The following is a 20,367-nucleotide window of genomic DNA, read 5'->3' as shown; positions in this document are numbered from 1 at the left end:
CAACATGCAAACAAAACAGTTAAATTCAAACGTTATTACCTAAAGGGTGTGCAAAAATCGATTTCACAGCACATGCATAACATATATAAGTAATCAACCAAGAATGAAAAGGGAATGAAATTGGAAAACATAGATTTTACCACCTTTAGCAGGTCGATCTGTGATGGTTACGGAGGGCACAGCTACAATGTCACACATGATTAATTATCGAACCTCGTAAGCTCCTCAAATGAGAACAGACGTAAGGTAGAAGAGAATCAACAATATTTACTCATGCGCCTACTCCTTAGCTTAAGCCATCAAATAACATCATGCATGTCAGAAGCTGAAAAACCATTTCTTTTAAACACCAATATGAACCCTTTTTCAATTATATTCATCATGCATTGGAAAAGGAAACATCAAAGCCAAAAGCATAAAGATATGCTTACAATGATACATATAATATTGATACAATGCAGTTGAAGAAGGTATGTTGAACCTAAGGGGGTTCAAAAAGTTGATGAATCAACATGAGAGAGAGAGAGAGAGAATGGAGTAGAATAGTAGATGAAATACCTCTTGTTGCAGGAATATAGGCGTTGCAGAAGCAAAGAAAACGTAAATTTATGATCCGAATAAGTCTGTGACAATATATAGAAGTGCCAGAAAAAGAAGCGAGGTTGGTGCAACTCATTTTTAGGGTTTGCTGTTTTTTGTTTGTTTACTTATATTATTGCATCGTTCTTTTCGAGCTTCTGTTTCTACTAGAAGGAATACAGATGGAGATGGTGTTGGCGAAATGCATGCAACTCCATTCTTTCATATTCTCTCCACTACGCAACCCTTTCTATATCTTCTTTACTATGCTTCTATTCTAGGTTTTTTTTAACATATATGTTTATTTATTTATTTATTTATATAGTATATAAATTTAACTTATAAAATTCTATGAGTAGTTGAATTACTTGTAAAATTAAATTGTATAAAAATTTATGTATAATTTTTTTTTTGTATTTTATTAGTGGTTGAACTTTTGGTAATAATCCTGCATTATTTATTGATAAACGTCTTTGTAATACTTTTTTTTATTGGCGAGATCAATTATTATATACGATTTCTTTATCACGTGGGAAATTGTTTAGTGAATATAACAAAGTTAACAAAAAAATTATTTCGATAATATTAGGTACATAATTGTGATTGGTTAAAAATAATTTTAACTAATGTTAATTTGTTAATGCCAATTAAAAAAATTGATCAATTTTAATAGCAAAATAACATCAATCCAAGATCAATTAAAAACTATCATTATTGGTATTTTTTAAGTTATTAAAAATTGTTCGATATTTAACCAAACTTTTTTACAGAATGATAAGTGAAATATTTTATAAATTATGAAACTCTCTCTAAATACAAAGTTGAAGTATGCTTTAGAAAATATTTCTATATATTTTGAAATATTATAATTTACTTTACTGAACTTGTTGTGTTGGTAATGTTAGCTAGCGAATTATACATAAATGTATGTGATTTAGCTTTGGAATATTATGATTTTTTTCACCGAAATAGGCAAAAAATGATTTTAAATTTACGTATTTAAGTAAATTTCTTTTTTACAAATATAGGTAAATTGTTGGACCAAGATGACTAATGAAAAAGTTATATCTTTCCACACGATTTCACTCTAACCTGTAAAAAAACGTAATATAAATTAACTAAATTATTAAAAAATGAAGATTTAAAAGATATACGATTTCTATAGTTGAAGTCGTATATCCTTTTCAACTTTTTAATAATTTAATTAATCTAAATTATATCTACTTAATATAAATTAATGAAAATATAATTTAAATAACACAATTTTAATAAATATTATATAAAATTAATTAATTGACAAAATTAGAAAACAAAATTAATTTAATTACAAACATAACTAATACTATCAAATATATATAATTCGTTATATTTAAAAACATAAATTATTAATTAAAATGATTTAGATTAATTAAAATTTTAATTAATAATTTATGGTTTTAATTAATAGTTTATGTTTTTAATTAATAATTTATGTTTTTGATTAATAATTTATGTTTTTAATTAATAATTTATGTTTTTAATTAAAAGTTTAATTAATCTAAATCTTTTTTAATTAATAATTTATGTTTTTAAATATAATTAATTATATATATTTGATATACAATTATGTTTTCTAATTTTGTCAATTAATTAATTTTAGACAATATTTATTAAAATTATATTATTCAAATTATATTTTCATTAATTTATATCAAGTAGGTATAATTTAGATTAATTAAATTATTAAAAGGGAGTATACGTCTACATCTTTACTTTTTTAATAATTTAATTAATCTAATTTTTTTTTATATATTAGATTGAAGTTGTGTAGTAAACACGACTTTTTTATTTAAAGTCGTCTAAACTTCTCATAACTTGTCTACTTTTTAAAAAAAATTGTTTAAATATATAAATTCAAAATATTTAGTTGGAAAACCCAATATTATGATATAGTATCCTTATTTTAAAATTGTATGTGGTTTGGAGCTCTTATAATGCAAAAAAGCAGTATATTGAGTTAAGTTTTGGTTGTTATAATTGGTTTATGTTTTGAATATGATATTCTATCTATATATTGAAGATTGACCTTTCTTGCATTTCATCTTTTGAAAACTACAACTCTTTCTTTTCTATTTGGTATCTCATAAATCCTTTTCTCAACACATCCATTTTTGTTGACTTTAGACTAATATAAATAAGAATATGTATTAATTAGAAATAAGATGATTTCATACATATAAATTTTATTTATTTTATAGTATTAAATTAAGTTTAAAATTTATTTTATAAGATGATTTGTTATTTATTAGATTTATCGTGTTATTGCTTATCATATCATCTTTAATATTTCGTTAGATATATGTGTTTTAGCATAAAGGAATTGTGTTGAATATTTCATATTTATTAATTGGTTTTATAGGATTAAATTAAAGTCAATTTTTTAAAAAAATTAAATTTTATATTATAAGTGAAAGTATCGAACCATATAGAATAAAATATGTATAAATTTATTGTTTTAATATTTTGGATTAAAAAATAATAATTTAATTTTGACTCACATTTTATTAATGAATCTTTTAGTAAATCCTTAAAAGTCCATGGCTGATTTGTGTGAAGGCATATATGGTTTTTAAGTTTAAGGCTTGTTGGTGCAAAAAGAAAAAGAAGGAAGAAGACAATGGAAGGTTCATTTTTTCCAACTACTTCCATCTACCAAGAGAGAATATAATGGCAATAGGCAAGTTCATGCTACCATGAACCATCAAATATTTATTTTCCGCATTTTCATGGGCATCAATGTATAAATGAATTTTGTTTGTTTCTTTAGCATTGTTGATAATGATATTTAACAATATTTTAACATCATCTACTTGTCATTCTGTGATTGATCTAAAATTATTTTATAATTAATAATAATAATCATAAACATTAATATAAACTAATTACATAAATAATATTAAAATATTGTCAAATCCTTCCTGTTGAAAATCTTTAACTAAATAATATTATCATTAAAAAAAACAAATGCTGATAGACTGTAATAGTAAGCATCATCGGAAGCCAAATGCCCAAATAATGACAAAACAGTATTCGCAAACAATAACGGATAATATATTTGAACATTAGTGTTACTCAATTATTATTATTTAAATCGACATTTATAGGTTCTTTAAGGGACAACATTCCACCACAATTATGATACTTCATTCAAAATTTATCAGTTTCGCAATGTTATATATATATATTTTTATCATAGTCTTACTCTTAGAAAAATCTTAATAAATTAAAAGAAATACATATATAATAAAACAAATTTTTATTATTTTTGATATTATTTTTTAATAAAATAAATTTTAAACTTAACTCAATTTTACAAATATAAAATTTTGAATAAAACAATATTTTTTATCATAGTCTTATTCTTAAGAAAAATCTTAATGAATTAAAAACATATATATATATATATATATTTTATATATATAGTTGTATATAATGTTTTTAATATTGAAATAAATTTTTGTCAATATACAAATTTTTTGATATTATTTTTCAATAAAATATAGATTTGACCAAATAAGCAAACTTTAAAGTAAAGTTTGTTTTTATATATGTATTTTAAATTATTTTTATTTAGCATATTTTTGTGTCAAGATATACATATTTTATGTGAAACTATATATTAAGGATAATGATATTGATAACATTTTTTTGATAACATTTTAACATCATGTACGTATCATTCTGTAATTGGTGATGTTGGTGTTTATGATTATTATTATTAAGTGTGAAATAATTTTGGACCAATCATAATCATAAAATGACACGTAGATGATGTTAAAATATTATAAAAAAATGTTGTCCAAAGTATCATTATCTACATATTAATTGATGATATGATACCAAATAAAATAATATATTTAACATACAATAAGTTTTATTATAATAATAATAAGTGAATCTTTTAAAAGTAAAATAACATATAAGAAACCATATAATAATAGCTTATAAACTGTGGTGTGTTCTGTGTTGATGAAGACATAAACGGTCAAGATTCCATAAAAAAGAATCTTAAATAAAAATTAAATATAAGTGTTTAATAGCAATTAATTAACAAGATCAATAAGTCAAACATACTATGCAATTTGATAGGTGTCATGGGTATAAGAATTTCCCGCCGTTACCAATGTGGGGTCCGCACTTTGTATTATATTACATTTTTAATTATCCTCGTATTTGAATTCCAAGAATACCCTCGCAACCTCAATATTATTACCAAATTAAACTTCTATTATAATAATAGTAACAGTCAGCTAATTTATACTGTTAGTTTGATTTTTTTTGGGTTGTAATTTTGATAACGTATTTTTACAAAATATATAATTTGGTTTTAAAATTATTTTTATAATTTATTAAAATAATTTAATATTATACTTTTATTATTTTGATTCAGAACTTATTTTTTAATTTTAAATATATTAAATCAATATTAAATTAATATATGGTAATTGATTTTTATAACTGCTATCCTTCTCAATATTGTAAAAAGAAGTACCATTATAATAATACGTCTGTGTGATGTTAAAGATAACATTATTATTGATAGATAATTAAATTAAAAGTGAAACTATTTATATACATTTAAAAATTAAAAAGGCTAAAATTATGTACAAAATATACAAAAATTAAAAATAAAAGAAATGAAATTTGAACAAATTGATAGAAGATCAAAATAATCTTTAAACTATTTTTCAATAAAACTTTTGTATGACTTTTTCATGACTGACTAGCCGTGTATGATTGTTGAATTATCTGTATATAAGTTACTGGTCAATATAAATTGTATGTATTTTGAAATAATAAGAAAAAGAAAAAAATTATTAAAAATACAATTTTAGGCTTTTCAGCAATTAAATAATTTTTAATTTTAACCACTATTCTTGGATTCTAATTAATGTTTTATGAAGAGAACACATATCATTTAGATATAATCATTTAAAAGTAAAATTGTTCATTTAAAACCATTATTAAAATTTTGGTAAAAGAAATCATGAATAGAAATAAATTATTCTCATACGAGTTTATTCAAAATGAACCATTACATAAAATTAGTTAATACATTCTTTCAAATACATTAAAATTTAATAATATTTTTCTAATTTTATAATGCAAAACCTTTTAAAGCTAAATGATTTGTTTGATTAATCTTCCATGTATATATGATTTATTTAATAAACATCATATCTATTTATTAACTTTTTATTAAATGATTTCTATAAATTTTAATACAGTTCACAATTTAAAAACGTATTTTTTTTAATTAACCTTACAATATATATATATATATATATATATATATATATATATAGAAAGATGTGACTCTATTGAATAGATTAAACAGGACTATATAGAGTTGTTGTATATGTTAATAAAATTGTTCTATACAAAGAAATTATTTAATAAGATTTAATAAATTAATAAAATGAATATATTTAATACAATTAATTAATTATTTATTAAATGCTTTCTTACAATAATATTACAAAAATGTAACACTAATTAATATATGTACCCATTTGAACCAAAATAGTTTTATCTTTTTATAAATTTTCTCAATTTTGTATCCTTTCAAATTACATTTATGAATCATCTATAATAAATCTAAGATATAGTTCATATGTAAAAAAAATGTATTTACTATAAAACTGAATATAATTTATATACTAAAAAACTATTTATCTATTATTAAAAGAATTATATAAAATAAATATTTTATTCTGAACTAATATTCAATATATTTTTTATTTTTTAAATGTCATAATTGGCGTTAAATGAATACACGTTCCTTATCCTAATATTATTAATCCTTTAGATTGTTGATTTTTTAAATATACTGCTAAATTTTAGTTTTAAAATCAATTTCTTAATAACTATTTGTCATTTAATTCAATTAATACACCTTAATATTGCAGTTGATCTTTTAATTTAATTTATTTATTTTTAAATATTGCTTTATCAAAACGTTTCCTTAGTACAGTATAAATTTGGTTATATATAATTAAATATTTGTCTTACATAAAATAAATGCGTATGGGCTTGATGGAAGGGCATTTATGAGAAAGTGAGAAAAGATGTATAGAAATTCACTATACGGTAAGGGTAACGTACATTGCAGAGAAACGCATGTCTACGTTTCTGGGTGCCACTTCACGTCAACTGTGGTTTTGGATTTTCTTCTCTCTCCATTTGGCTTTCTCTCTCTATATATTTGCTCTCTCTTGTTCCTTTGTTTTCTCTGCCAAGAAACCTCTTTTTTCCTTTTCTTACACACTCTGACTTTCAGTTTCAGCTTCTTTTTTTCTTTCACAGTTTTTTTCTGCTTCACATTTTGCAATTTTTAGACAGAAGCAGAAAATAGTTGACACAGCATTGTTAGGTCAGTGCATTTTGGCAGGTTCCGTTCTCCGTTCTAGATTCGCTATCTCCTTGTGCACATTTAGATTCCTGTATTTCTAGTTTTTTTTTATTATTATTTTGAATCTGTTGCAGGCGTTGTTTATGGATTTTAGATTGTGTTGGTTGGTACACAGTGTGATAAATCTTAGAGATTATGTTTGCTTCTTAATTTATTGTTTTTCTCAATTGTTTAGACGGTTTCATTGTGTGTTTATGTTACTGTTGCTGAGTTATTGTGATGCCATGAGAAAGATGATAGTGTTGTGTTTCTGATTAATCTAGTTTAAGTAGGCGACTGGATTTTTGAAAATTTTCTTATACTAATTTGTATTTTAGAATCGTTGAATTGGTGCAGAGAATTTGTTTTTTGCAGTCAGGGAAAAAGGCGGGGGAAGAGGATGGATTTTTTATTTACTCTTTAATTTTATACTGCACGTGTTTTATTTGTTGGATTTAGATTCAACTTTATTTGTTCCGCAGGCTTTTTGGTCCTCTGATGGCAAGTGATTCTTTTGTGATTTCCAATGGTAATGGCAATGGCAATGACAATGGCAAGTCAGAGCCTCCTCCACGGAGGACTTACCAAGCAGTAGTGATTGCCACCAGAGACATGGGCATTTCTAAGGATGGAAAATTGCCCTGGACGTTACCCACTGATCTCAAATTTTTTGATGAGATCACAACTATAACGTCTGATCCGGGTAAGAAGAATGCTGTTGTGATGGGTAGAAAAACATGGGAGAGTATCCCTCCTGAGGATAGGCCTCTTCCTGGTCGCCTTAACGTTGTTCTGACTCGCTCGGGTAGCTTTGATATTGCAACTGCAGAGAATGTTATAATATGTGGAAGTGTGTCTTCTGCTATGGAACTGTTGGCTGCTTCTCCGTACTGCCTGTCAATTGAGAAAGTATTTCTTACAGGAGGTGGTGAGATATTCAGGTATATTTATATTGTAGTTACCTTCCTGCTTCTTTCCTTTTGTAATCATATTATGTTTTTTTTTAACGGTGATAATTGTTATGTTCAGAGAGGCTCTTAATGTACCTGGATGCGAAGCTGCTCATATTACAGAAATTGAGGCAAGCATTGAGTGTGATACTTTTATGCCTCGAGTTGATGCCTTTCAATTTCAGTCATGGTATTCATCATTTCCTTTGGTGGAAGACAACCTCCGCTATTCTTTCAACACTTATGTGCGTGTAAGGAGTTCTCCGGCTGAGTCCCTACGTCAGAATGCTGATCCAGTTTTTGATAATGGTTCAGACTCTTTAAAATTCGAGGTCAATGAATTTTCTTTTCTTCCGAAGTTCATTTATGAGAGACATGAGGAATTTAAGTATCTAAGTTTGGTTCGAGAAATTATTTCTGAAGGCACAATTAAGGATGATAGGACAGGGACTGGTACCTTGTCGAAATTTGGCTGCCAGGTAACATCTCGATTGCTCTGTTCAGCAGTTGCAATGATTTATATGTATGCTTACACCTTCTCTATAATTCCACAGATGAGGTTTAATCTGCGCAGGAACTTTCCCCTTCTAACAACCAAGGTATGTATGAATTTGTATAAACTACTGCGTATTAATTTCTTATTTTTTTGTTTCGTTTCCTTATGTTATTTTGATGTAATTGTTGTTTGTTTTGTCACTTTTAATGTTTATGAAGACTGAAGAAGAATATATATCGTATTTCATGATATAAAAGTTGACATGATTTCTTAATTTGGTTCCTAGAAAGTATTTTGGCGAGGGGTTGTTGAGGAGCTTCTCTGGTTTATCAGCGGCTCAACAAGTGCCAAGGTAATGATATCTGTACCAATCTTTTCCGCGCAGACGTGCATACATGCCCTTTTCTAGTTATGTTACTGTTCACGAAGTAGCTAGCACGAACCAAATATTGGGCAACTAAGTTGGTTTACTTGATACTATTTTAGCTTGGTAAAGAATGGGGATAGACACATGGAAAGCTTTGGAGTCTCCTACCCAACTCATTATTCCCTGTTTTTTTTTTCAAATTTTTAATCGACTTATACATTGTTGTGTTGTGAATCAAAATGATATAACATGTTTGAATCCTTATTAATCTGTGCACTGATGACTAAAATATCAATACCTTTTATGTTCAACGATTTATTAGTGACTAAACGTCGTGATAAAGCCAGGCTTTCGAGAATTTGTAGGCTGGCTTTACATTAGTTGGCTCTAATTTTGATAATAAATGCCTATGTTCATGAAATTGGGGGCTTTACATTAGTTGACTCTAATTTTGATAATAAATCCGTATGTCCATAAAATTGGCATTATTGTGAATTAGGAAGTGAGTTTAAGGGGTAATTAATCTTTAAAAATCGATTTATAAGATGAGGATTGTCTCTATTTATATTTTGTAAATTGATCATATACTCAAGTTTTTTTTTAATCTATTTGCAATGGTTAAAATATTATCATAGAACGGTTTCATGATGACATGATTAGCACCTGGATGTTGCATTATTAATATTGAATAATTTTACCAAAACACATGCCTCAATAATATAGCTTAATAGCTTCTGTTAACAATTTTTAGTTATTTTTCCAAACATAGTTAGAGTATAAAAAACTGCTGAACCAAAATTCAATTAAATCACTGTGTTGCGTGAAGGCATATTAGTGGTTTACAAGAATGTCCGGTTCATTGGATACAACCAGAGTGAATTTTATTCTGAAATCATTTTATATTGACAGGTGCTGCAAGAAAAAGGCATTCATGTCTGGGATGGCAATGCATCTAGAGAATACCTTGATAGGCAAGCATGACCTACTAATTTTTGTTGGAACTACAATTTTTTCTTCTCCGTGCGTTTGTTAACTGGATTTACAATTTATATACAGCATTGGTTTGAGAGAAAGGGAGGAGGGTGACTTAGGACCTGTTTATGGGTTTCAGTGGAGGCACTTTGGAGCCAAGTAGGTGGATGTACCTTTATTTTATGTCATTAGGCATCATTTTGTGGTCTTGCTTAGTTCCTTATTAATTTTCCATCTTACATTTTACAGGTATACTGACATGCATGCTGACTACTCTGGCCAAGGATTTGACCAGCTTCTGGATGTTATTGACAAGATAAAGCATAACCCTGATGATCGACGCATCATTCTTTCAGCTTGGAATCCATCTGATCTTAAATTGATGACACTTCCCCCATGTCACATGTTTGCGCAGGTCTGCAGCTATATTTGGGTCTATCTTGGAATAACTATCTCTTTCTCTCGTTCTCCTTTCATGAAGTTTTGTCAACAAAAAAAATTCTGCAGTTTTACGTAGCAAAGGGGGAATTATCGTGTCAAATGTATCAGCGATCTGCGGACATGGGCCTGGGGGTCCCATTTAATATTGCATCTTATGCTCTCCTGACATGCATGATTGCTCATGTTTGTGGTAAGCAAATTATGTCAGTGTCATATACTTAAATTTGTTCTCAGACGTACATGGCATCTTAATTCCTTTTCATGATACAGATTTGTCATTATTTGATTTTAAATGACTTTAAGCTGATTAATGGGTTATGATTCACAAAGATTTTATATTATTATGATTAGCATACTTTTTGTATGGAATGGCAAAATAGTCCTTTTGGATGCCAATAATCAGATTCTCTGAAAAATTAGAATGCTCTTAAAAAGAAAGATATAGGTTTGGGTGTGTTCTGTTTCACCGTTTAAAGTTTGGGTGTGGCTCTGATGTATTTGGGTTGTAATCTTACGTAGAGAAATACAGCATTTATATTAAAATAAAATTGACATCAGATATTGGACTGATCTAACCATATCATATCCTGTTCTTGTCAGACCTTGTTCCGGGTGATTTTAGTCATGTTATCGGGGATGCACATGTTTACCGCAATCATGTGAGACCTCTTCAGGAACAGCTTCAGAATCAACCAAAACCTTTTCCGGTAGGTGTAAATGTTAAAAAAAACATTTGCTTAACGTAGATGCCCACAAAATAATAACAATTATGCACTCGTATAAACTGCCTTTTCCTTGTTGATTGCCTATACCTCAATTCAGATTTTGAAGATAAACCCAAATAAGAAAGATATAGATTCCTTTGTTGCTACCGATTTCAAGCTCATAGGATATGACCCTCACAAGAAGATAGAAATGAAGATGGCTGTTTAAGGATCTTGTAAGATTCTCAAACCCTGCTTCTATGCTTTCTGAAATGGGGCAAGTAATATATATATATATATATATATATATATATATATATATATATATATATATATATATATATATATATATATATATATATATATATATATATATATTATATTTGCTTGATTTTATTAATGTAAGGAATTTTTAAATTATCTGGTTGACATTTGCACCTGTGGCAAACAGAAAAAACTGCTGATTAGGATTCATATTCAGTAAAAATTCTGCTCTTCCAAAATTGATGTAAAAGTGGCTTTTCAAAATTGTTTATTACACGACATAAAAATTTTGAAAACCAATTTCACTAGTAATTTTCTGAATTTAAAGGCGCACATTGAAAATACGTTATTAATTTTTTTTCTCAAATTTACAGAGAATGCATAGGTAGTGTGCTGTACATTTTTTTAAAGCATAGTCACTTGATATGTGTTCCATATTTTGATCATCAAACTAAAACATGGTATTTTCATTGTTTCAGGTATAACCATAAAACCTATATATTAAATTTATGGACAAATAAAAGAATATCGCTGGATACACTTTAAGCTTTGCTTGTTACTACTGGGAATCCTTTAGGTCCACGTGTCTCGTGGCTCTAGGGTGATTTAGGTTAAGGGTTTTTTTCATTTCTTTTCCATTGTCCTGGTATACTTTTGACTTTTGAGGGATTTTTAATATGTATTGTGTTGGCCATTTTATTATGATTCTTTATCTCCTCCGGTCACAGTAAAAAAGAAACAGAGAGGAAAGAAGTGCCAGAATAACTGGGATGTTGCATTGCTACATCTTTCGTCTGGCTTTGTTTAATCTTTCGACACTCTTCGTTGGTTCTTATTTCTGTTGCTTCTGTATATTGTCCTTTCCATTTTTCTGCTGTGATTTGGAGCTATCAGCGCAGAAATGAGTAAAGGGTGGATTCAAAAAATACATATATGTATCAAAACTCAAAGGTGCTTAAAAGATGTTAATTATTTATATCTTACCAGCTTTTCTGAATTATCCATGGATGTTTGGGTGGGTGTTGCTGCTCTTTTATTTATGTAAATATTGGAGTCTCCACAGTCCACCCCTTTTGGATCTTCTGTGAATCAAATGCTAAATTTGCACAAGATTAGAGAATAAATATGAGCAAAGATTTTATTTATATTTGTGATGTTCAAGATCTTTATTAAAGTATCTTGACATTGCATAAAATGTAAAATCTGAATTTTTTTCTTTTATCTTAAGAGCAATCTTTCATTTAACAAGTTAAAAAAGTTATTAAAGTAAGATATGCTAAGATTTTTATGTTGGAGGAAGATTTAGGCTTAATACCCTATTTTGTCTTCAGTTTTGCTCGAAAATGTCAAATTAGTCCATCTTTTAAAAAGTGCGTCAATTATGTTCTTACTTAATAAAATTTATATGAATGAAATTCTTTTCGTTAAATCCGTACAAACGGCATTAGTTAATTATTTTTTTCTCTCTTCTACTTTAATAATTAATGTTGTTTGTACGGATTTAACGGAAGAGATTTCATTGATATAAATTTTATTAAGTAAGAACATAATTGACGCAGGATGGACTAATTTGACATTTTCGAGCGAAACTGGGGACAAAATAGGGTATTAAGCCTAAGATTGTTTGTACGGATTTAACGGAAGGGATTTCATTGATATAAATTTTATTAAGTAAGGACGTAATTGACGCACTTTTTAAAGGATGGACTAATTTGACATTTTCGAGTAAAACTGGGGAAAAAAATAGGGTATTAAGCCTAAGATTTACCATAAAATGTTAGAAGTGATGTGACCTAAAATAAATTAAGATTAAAATTTAAAGAAACATCAAACATATCTCAGTAAGTATTTCTTATTCTTTTGTTTTAAAGTTGAGTTAACTTAATTTTTAGTGTGATTGAAATGTGTGCACCATAGGTTGTAGATGAGTAAAAGTTTGACTTGTGTAAAATCAAACAGTTGGTTGATCTGTTTTGTTAATCATGGACTGTAAGATTATGCAATTAGTAAATAAAGCTTTTGCAAGAAATTACAGTGAATATTTTTAACTAACGTTAGTATTTATTAATACAAATTTATATTTATATATTAAAAAATTTACATTGAATCATTACTATATAAGTTTGTTTTTATAAAATTGTATTTAAATTAGATATTTTTTAAATATATAAATTATGAGAATCTAGAGTCGACCTTGACGAATTAGAGTAGTTCATATGTTCTATTACATGATAATGGACAAGATATTTCAACAATTCCTTTAGGTTATAATCGGCTTTTTTACGAGTCACCAAAATATACAAACAAAAATATGAACCTTGGGAAACTAGGTGGTGACGTGCATGGCAGCACCACCGCTTATGGCGGTTGTGCAGGATGGTCAGATCAGAGTTGAAAGTGGAAGAAGAACTTTTATAATCATGTATTATCGTGCTTTAAGAAAAATATAAGCATTAAATATCTTAAAATAAAGAAATATTTTGAAGTGAAATTTACTTCGTTAGTAAAGTATTTTTTTTTCTTTTCAACGGAAAACAAAATTATCTCTCTTCAGTGTCACACTAAAGAAATTCTTTAAATCAACTGGATGGGTTTAATCCTTAGAACACTATGTTTATCTATAGTTTCTCCTTAATTTGTTGTTGTTTCTTTATACAAATTATAGTTATAAGTCTAATTGCACCAAGTGTATGTTATGATCTTCATTTCACTTGACTCAAATCATTCAACGGTGAGAGGTACTTTTATCTGCAATTCATGATTTCGTTTCTTCTCAAGAAGGAGCTCCATCAGGCTGTTGAGTGCAATATCCGGATCTTCGTCCCGCAAAAACTGCTCCCCTACCTCCGCCGGAGCGACATCGATCATCCCAAGCAAGTTCTCAATTTGAACAAAAAGTGGGTGCTCCGTGATCCCAAGGTAATTGGAAGCCAGCATTTTGAACCCATCTGGGGTGCAGTAAGTCATGTCAATGTGCACATCCATACGCCCAGGGCGCAAGAGAGCAGGGTCCAATTTCTCCTTATGATTCGTGGTGAACACTACGATCCTCTCATTCCCACAACTCGACCACAACCCATCTATGAAATTCAGGAACCCCGATAATGTCACCTGCAATTCAAAACAGTAAGCGAGATTCAACGCTTGAAAGAAAGGGTATAAAACTGACTCATCAGTATCTGAAACTAAGAAAAGGATGTGATTGTATTGTATTATACCTGGGGTGCTGGAAATGAGTGAAAATGGCGTGGGATGAAGCGATGGGGTTGTGATGATTTAGGTTCTGCAAGCCTATCCTGCAATTGAAGGGAGCAATCAATGTCTTCCACAACAAGAATGGAACGGTTGCTGGTGGCAATCAACAAACTCCTAAGGTCAGAATTTCCATTAACAGCAGTGAGTTCCAAGTCATAGACATCGAAATTCAGATAATTAGCCATAGCAGCAATCAAACTCGATTTCCCAGTTCCAGGGGGACCCGAAAGCAAGTACCCTCTCTTCCACGCCTTCCCAACACTCTTATATAAACCCTTCCTCTCCACAAACCTATCCAAATCCCTAATTATCATCTCCTTCAATTCCCAATCCATCGCCACAGTCGCAAACGTCGCAGGGTGCTCAATATTCACGCCCTGCCACAACTCCTTCCTCCCTCCCCTCCGAAACCGCTTGCCCTTCACCGTGAAGAGCCTCGGCGTCTTCCTCCGCTCACGCGCCGCCTCCGCCTCCTTCATCACGCGCGGAAAATACTCCGACAGAACCATCTCCCGGTGCTTCTTGTGGAACCGCACCTCGAAGAAGTGCACCGCGAAATTCGATTTGCCGCGTCGGGACACGAGCCTCCACCGGAACGGCACGCCGTTGAAGGAGTCCGTGATCTCGTCGTTGCCGTCCATGAGAAGGGACACGTGGCGCGATTTCGAAGGCATCGTGGCGCGGAAGCGCTTCGTGTTCGGCGCCTCCTGCGGCTTGAGGTAGAGCTGCGCCGCGGCGAAGAGCGGGTTCGTAGTGAGCCCGTCGAATTCGTCGATAACGAGGGTGAGTTCCGTGGAGAAGGAGGAGAGGAGTTTTGATAGTTTTGAGTGGAGGTAGTTTTGGAACTCCGGGGGAATGTAATTGCGGGTGAAAGAGCGGAGGAGCATCACGGTGGCCGCCACGGACGCCGCCGTGGAGACTACGTTTTGAAATTTGGGAGTCATCATTGGGCCCTGATTGGGCTGGAATTTGGCGGGCTGCGGTAATAATCGCTACGAACAGAAAGACAAACAAAACTGATGAATATTATTGTAATAACTTGGGAATCTAGGTTTTATTATTGAAATCTGAAACTATCAATTGATGCAATTTATGATCATTGATTTGAATTTGAGAGTTTAGTTGTTTTCAGTATTGTTGTTCTCTCATTGCATTTTCTTCGTTGACCTTGACTTCGACTAATAGGTCTTCTTTCTTCCATTGCAGGAAACTTCTTTTGAGTTTCACTGCATTTACCACCTCAATTCCTCAAATACCCTTAACTCAGAGTGTAAGGTACGCTTACGCCGTGTTTGTCAAAACCAATTACGAAAATTGTTGAGGTCAGAGTGATATCAGAAACTTAATAATAGAGAAGAAAGGAAAAAAAATATAGAATTTTGTTTTTGCCATTTGTTGAATGGAGATGTATTACTGTAAAAAAACATTTAATATAAACTATTTAAAATTTAACTAGTATAAATTAATTTAAACTATAACTAATTTAATTACATTTAACGAAACAATATTGATTGGTTTAAAAATACTTTCACAAATGATGTGAATACATCATTTGATTTTAATGTCATACACTTTAAATTAAGTTAATTTCATGTGATCACCATTTATATTAAATGTTTTCTTACCTTTAAAATTTGTTATATTCTCCTGTAACTACTGAGTTGTTGTCATTGCTACTGGTGACGCCACTTCGACGTTGTAAAAGCCTGTGAATTATGGGTATATGGGCCTAATGTTTTCATACAGAAGTTGTATGCATATAAAAATTTAAAAATATATTTTGAGTTTTTGGGTGAATCACTTAAAACAACGAAACGTTTGTTATAGTTTTCTAAAAATGGATTGTGATGACAATTTTAGAAAACAGAAATTGACATGAGTGGCATGGAAAACTTTTCTTCTCCATTCGTTAGTTCTACCAAAACGATTAAAATCATGTCTTTCCTTTTTCAGTGTTCATGATGTATATATTTACATAATGATCATTTGAAATGTATTCAAAATTCAAAATTTTCAGCCTCTTTGTTCGATGGTTTAGTAAAGTTGCTAGACATCAATTACTTCTAATGATACATTGCATGTACTTCATATCAGGATGTTATTATTTATTAAAAAATCACACCAACAAAATATAGGAATCTAATACATTTTAATTCGATTAGGATCTAATTTAATATACAACCAAACTCCTTTCCACAACCGTATTAGGCCCCTCTACCACAAAAAATAAAAATATAAAATATAAAATCAATGACTTTTAGATAATTTTTAACAATTTTTTTTATCATGAATTTGTTAAATATTTAAAACAATTTAATAAGCATTTCACAATAAAAAATTCTTACAAAGAGCATGTTATAATTTTTTTAATAATTGTTATCATATTTATAAACTAAATTTTATGATTTTTTAATTAAAAATTAAAATGGAGTTTTTCATTATATTTTGATAAACATTATATATACACACACATGTATATAAAAGTACAAGTGATTTAAATGAAAGTGATCATGTGCATATTTAAAAGTACAAGTGATTTAAATGACATAAATATGAATAGTTTATTAGTTAAACAAAAAAAAATTATAAGTAAATAAAAATTTAAATTCAAATTTTAGTTGATAAAAATCATCAAGATCTAAGTATTTCTTTATCTATTTTTCTTAAGTTGTTTGCATATTTTGAAATATGTATTTGTATGAAAAGTTTGAGAGACAAAGATGAACCTTATCTTTGTTAGCTTATGATTATAATCATACTTCTTATTAAAAATATAAGCCGTTAGAATTCGACTTAAAAGTTATTATATTTTGCAAAGTTAAGTATAATTTTAATAATAGCTTAGGATAAATGGTCTACATTATGAGTTAATCACAATTTTTTTTATCGAAAGATTGTGTTTTATTGATAATATTTATAATATATTTTTAATCATGATTTAAATATTATATGCAATAATGAATTTTTGAAAAAATTGTGATTTTTACGTTCAAAGTGTAAGGGCATGAAAATGTAGGGTTATTGGGCCTTAGGTTGAGACAGGCAGGCCCGTAAAACTAAGGACATCATGACCTTAAAAGAGACCTTTCAAAATCTGAGTTCATTAGCCAACTTTTCCTTTTCTCTCTAGAACTCTTATTTTCCCTAACTTTGTTTTGCCTTCTCTCTACCATTCCCTCACATTCAGCCGTTGCATTGTTGATTAGTTGGTGCTCAGGTGACCGCGGTGTTGAGACCTTCGCAACCATCCGAATAGATTTTCATTCTTCAGCAGGTAAGTAACTCTTCACTATTCTCCGCTGTTTGGGACTTAGGGCAAGTTGCATGTGCCTAGTGTACCCTTCTTTACGTTTTTCCTCTGTTCGTTCTAGCTCTAAGAGTTGTTTCTATCGCCACTTGGGTGATTTGTAGAGTGGGGTTGTGCCCTTACTGTGTGAGGTGCTATAGAGAACGGTATTGTAAGCTGTGCTGTGAAGTTTTCCAAGTAAAGGGAGCTAGAATACATTTTTATATTGTTTACATGTGATGTATGCTAAGTTTTGAACGGCTTTACTGTTGGTATTGTGTTTTGACTTGGAATGATGTAGTTGCATGTGTTGAATCTTGGAACGGTGGAACTGGAGTGTGATGGTTGTATACTGTGTGGGGGTATTTAATTTATGTAAGTACTATGTTGAAGTGCCTTGGGGTAAGAGGTCTGTTCTAACATTGAATAAGTGGGAGACTTGGTGTTCTATCATGATTTTAGTTCATTTGGAGAGTAAGTGAGGTAACGATTTTGGGCATTTGAGGTCTAGAGTGCAATTGGGCTGTTTGGGTAGCTCAGATAGGTCAATTTTGACTTGCTAGGAACATAAAACTAGACTAGATCATGTTAATAATGGTGGAAATAGATTTAGGCCCCTAGGTTGAGAGATTTTCAGTTTTCAAGTATAAATCAATGCATAAACACTTTAAATAGATGTTAGAAAGGGTTAGAATCAGTTAGAGATGTTTAATTCAACATATACTTTGAATTTGAGGTCTTAGAAGTTGGTCAAGAGGCCTAGAAATGGTAAGGATTGGTGTGAGTGTGTGATTCTACAGAATTTGCGTTTTGCAAATGATGTAGAGTCGCTATGCGAGCTGTCTTGCATAGCGAGACTCTATAGAGGGTGCTCACTGTCTAGGTAATTCGCCGTATGAGCTGGTGCGCTGTGCGAATTACCAGAGGGTGTTGCTCTTTGTTTGTGGATTCGCCTGGCAAATCTTGTCGCTATGCGACTGGTGGTGGTCTGGAACCACTGCCCTTTTAATTCGAAGAGCGAGATGGACGCAAAGCGAAGGGGTTTGGGGGTGTGGTCTCTGTTTAGGCTCTCGCATATCGACCTAGTGCGCTATGCGAGAGGTTGAAAGTCTGATGCATGCGGCGAGTTAATTCGCATAGCAAATTAGGGGGGTGCGTTGTGCGAGACCATCCTGTCTCGCCTTGCGAATAGGGTGCGTTGTGCGAACCCTTTGGGTTTAGTCTTCTCTTTTGCTCTTACTTTGGGTGAACCAAGTGTGTGGAATGAATGAAATGCATAGTATGATGGTAGTAATGTTATTGAACTGATAGTATGAAACATGTTTGGTGGTTGAGTGTAATAAGTATGGTTGATGGACGTAATTCCATTGATCTCTAAGGAGGTTACATGGTGATGCCCTATAGTATTGGACGTAATTCCATGATCTTCAAGGAGAAGATTAATGGTGGTGCCCTTAGTGTTTAGAATGATTTGCATGGCAGCTCAGTCTTGGGGGTTATCCTAGAACTACAATGGTCGATCATTCTCAAGTAGAGAGAATTGAACCATGTCGTGAGTAGTAGCAGGAGGTCCTAGTCTTGGGTGCTTCTAATATGGCCTAAGGTGAGTGATAACGGACTAACCTCGTGAGTGTGATAGGGTAAAACCCATTGGCAATGGCTTTGCAAAGCAGTAGAGATCACCACGAGTGCATGACCCGCCATAGTTCGACAATCATTCTAAGTCCGGACGAGTCAAGTTTAAGTGCAACAAGTCATGTGGGTGTAGTGTATTGTATTTGTCTTTGCTTACATATTGCCTGTGACTTCTATAACATGATTTTTATATCTAGCTCACCATTGCTTGTGTGTTTGTGTTTGCTTGGGTATGCTTTTCTTTTGCAATGATCATACACTTGGATGTGAGCAGAGATGGATGAGGTGCCTCTGGAGCAGGCTTTGGATGTTGTTGCTTAGTCTCCTTAGGATTCTCTTAGTATTTCTGTATTTTGAATTACTGTTTAGTTGTTGAGGATTTCCTATGATTCCTATCCTTTTGAAATACTCTATTTGCGTTTAAGTTTTAAATTATGTCTCATTTCGGGATGATTGTAAGCTTAACTATCTTATTTACAGTCTACTCTAACTGTCATCTTTTATATAAATGTGGACTCACTATATTATATGCTTCTATATAATCTGCGATATTACACAAAACTAATTTTAGACATGCAAACCATTCACATCTTTTAAAGATTAATCTTTTCATGAAAAACATCTCAAGTTTTAGATATGCAAACCATTCACATAAAACTAACTCATGGAAAATGTTATAGATCAACATATTTTTAATTTAATTTTTGATTAAAAATAATTTATAATCATCCAAATATAACAATAAAATCATATTATAAAGGAGACCAAATTTAAATAGGTGGATATAAAAAAAGGAAATATATACAGTGAAAACTTAGAGAGAGAAAAAATCACATCATGCAAAGAGAGAGAAAAAAAAAGAAGTTTTACCTATCAAATCTAAAATCTTGAGAAGTTATTATATGTCCTAATTAAAATAATTAATTCCTTCTATTACATATTTGTAAATTGAACTCTATCATCATCAATGTATGAATTAGGTTTAGAG

The 20,367-nt window shown here is 30.5% G+C and overlaps 2 protein-coding genes and 1 long non-coding RNA gene across 4 annotated transcripts; 2 read left to right on the top strand and 1 right to left on the bottom strand.

Annotated features, from left to right (window-relative positions):
• The first annotated feature begins 6,767 nt into the window (after positions 1–6,767).
• On the top strand, positions 6,768–12,203 carry LOC108338839 (bifunctional dihydrofolate reductase-thymidylate synthase). Of its 2 annotated transcripts, none has more exons than XM_017575882.2 (12): positions 6,768–7,009; positions 7,492–7,950; positions 8,039–8,438; positions 8,514–8,558; positions 8,742–8,807; positions 9,732–9,793; positions 9,879–9,953; positions 10,044–10,209; positions 10,302–10,425; positions 10,836–10,942; positions 11,058–11,175; positions 11,683–12,203. In XM_017575882.2, exons 2-11 carry the CDS (start codon positions 7,508–7,510, stop codon positions 11,166–11,168), a joined length of 1,599 nt encoding a protein of 532 aa, XP_017431371.1. In that variant the 5' UTR covers positions 6,768–7,009; positions 7,492–7,507; the 3' UTR covers positions 11,169–11,175; positions 11,683–12,203. The 2 variants fall into 2 exon arrangements, with proteins under 2 accessions (XP_017431371.1, XP_017431370.1); XM_017575881.2 differs by having other exon boundaries at positions 6,769–6,991.
• Positions 12,204–13,890: 1,687 nt separating this feature from the next.
• On the bottom strand, positions 13,891–15,615 carry LOC108338840 (protein HYPER-SENSITIVITY-RELATED 4). Its single transcript, XM_017575883.2, has 2 exons — positions 14,422–15,615; positions 13,891–14,314 (listed from the first exon to the last, which is right to left on the bottom strand). The coding sequence occupies exons 1-2, from the start codon at positions 15,403–15,405 to the stop codon at positions 13,925–13,927; spliced, it is 1,374 nt and encodes a 457-aa protein (XP_017431372.1). The 5' UTR covers positions 15,406–15,615; the 3' UTR covers positions 13,891–13,924.
• On the top strand, positions 15,304–19,847 carry LOC128196799 (uncharacterized). The gene is made up of 4 exons (XR_008249174.1): positions 15,304–15,440; positions 15,665–15,733; positions 17,665–17,732; positions 19,654–19,847. It is a non-coding gene; the product is annotated as an uncharacterized LOC128196799 (long non-coding RNA).
• The last annotated feature ends 520 nt before the right edge of the window (positions 19,848–20,367 follow it).

This window comes from Vigna angularis, chromosome 5, assembly GCF_016808095.1.
Source record: "Vigna angularis cultivar LongXiaoDou No.4 chromosome 5, ASM1680809v1, whole genome shotgun sequence".
In the NCBI taxonomy this organism is placed as follows: domain Eukaryota; kingdom Viridiplantae; phylum Streptophyta; class Magnoliopsida; order Fabales; family Fabaceae; genus Vigna; species Vigna angularis.
Note: the sequence above shows the minus strand (reverse complement) of the source record. Positions and strands in the feature narration are given on the sequence as shown.

Bases quoted from the DNA above. Each gene is read 5' to 3' on its own strand.
- LOC108338839 (XM_017575882.2), top strand. From the start codon at position 7,508: ATGGCAAGTGATTCTTTTGTGATTTCCAATGGTAATGGCAATGGCAAT. The intron at 8,439-8,513 runs GTAACATCTCGA...ATAATTCCACAG, and splicing joins TGTCGAAATTTGGCTGCCAG to ATGAGGTTTAATCTGCGCAG. The intron at 10,426-10,835 runs GTAAGCAAATTA...TGTTCTTGTCAG, and splicing joins CATGATTGCTCATGTTTGTG to ACCTTGTTCCGGGTGATTTT.
- LOC108338840 (XM_017575883.2), bottom strand. From the start codon at position 15,405: ATGATGACTCCCAAATTTCAAAACGTAGTCTCCACGGCGGCGTCCGTG. The intron at 14,315-14,421 runs GTATAATACAAT...TTTGAATTGCAG, and splicing joins ACTCATTTCCAGCACCCCAG to GTGACATTATCGGGGTTCCT.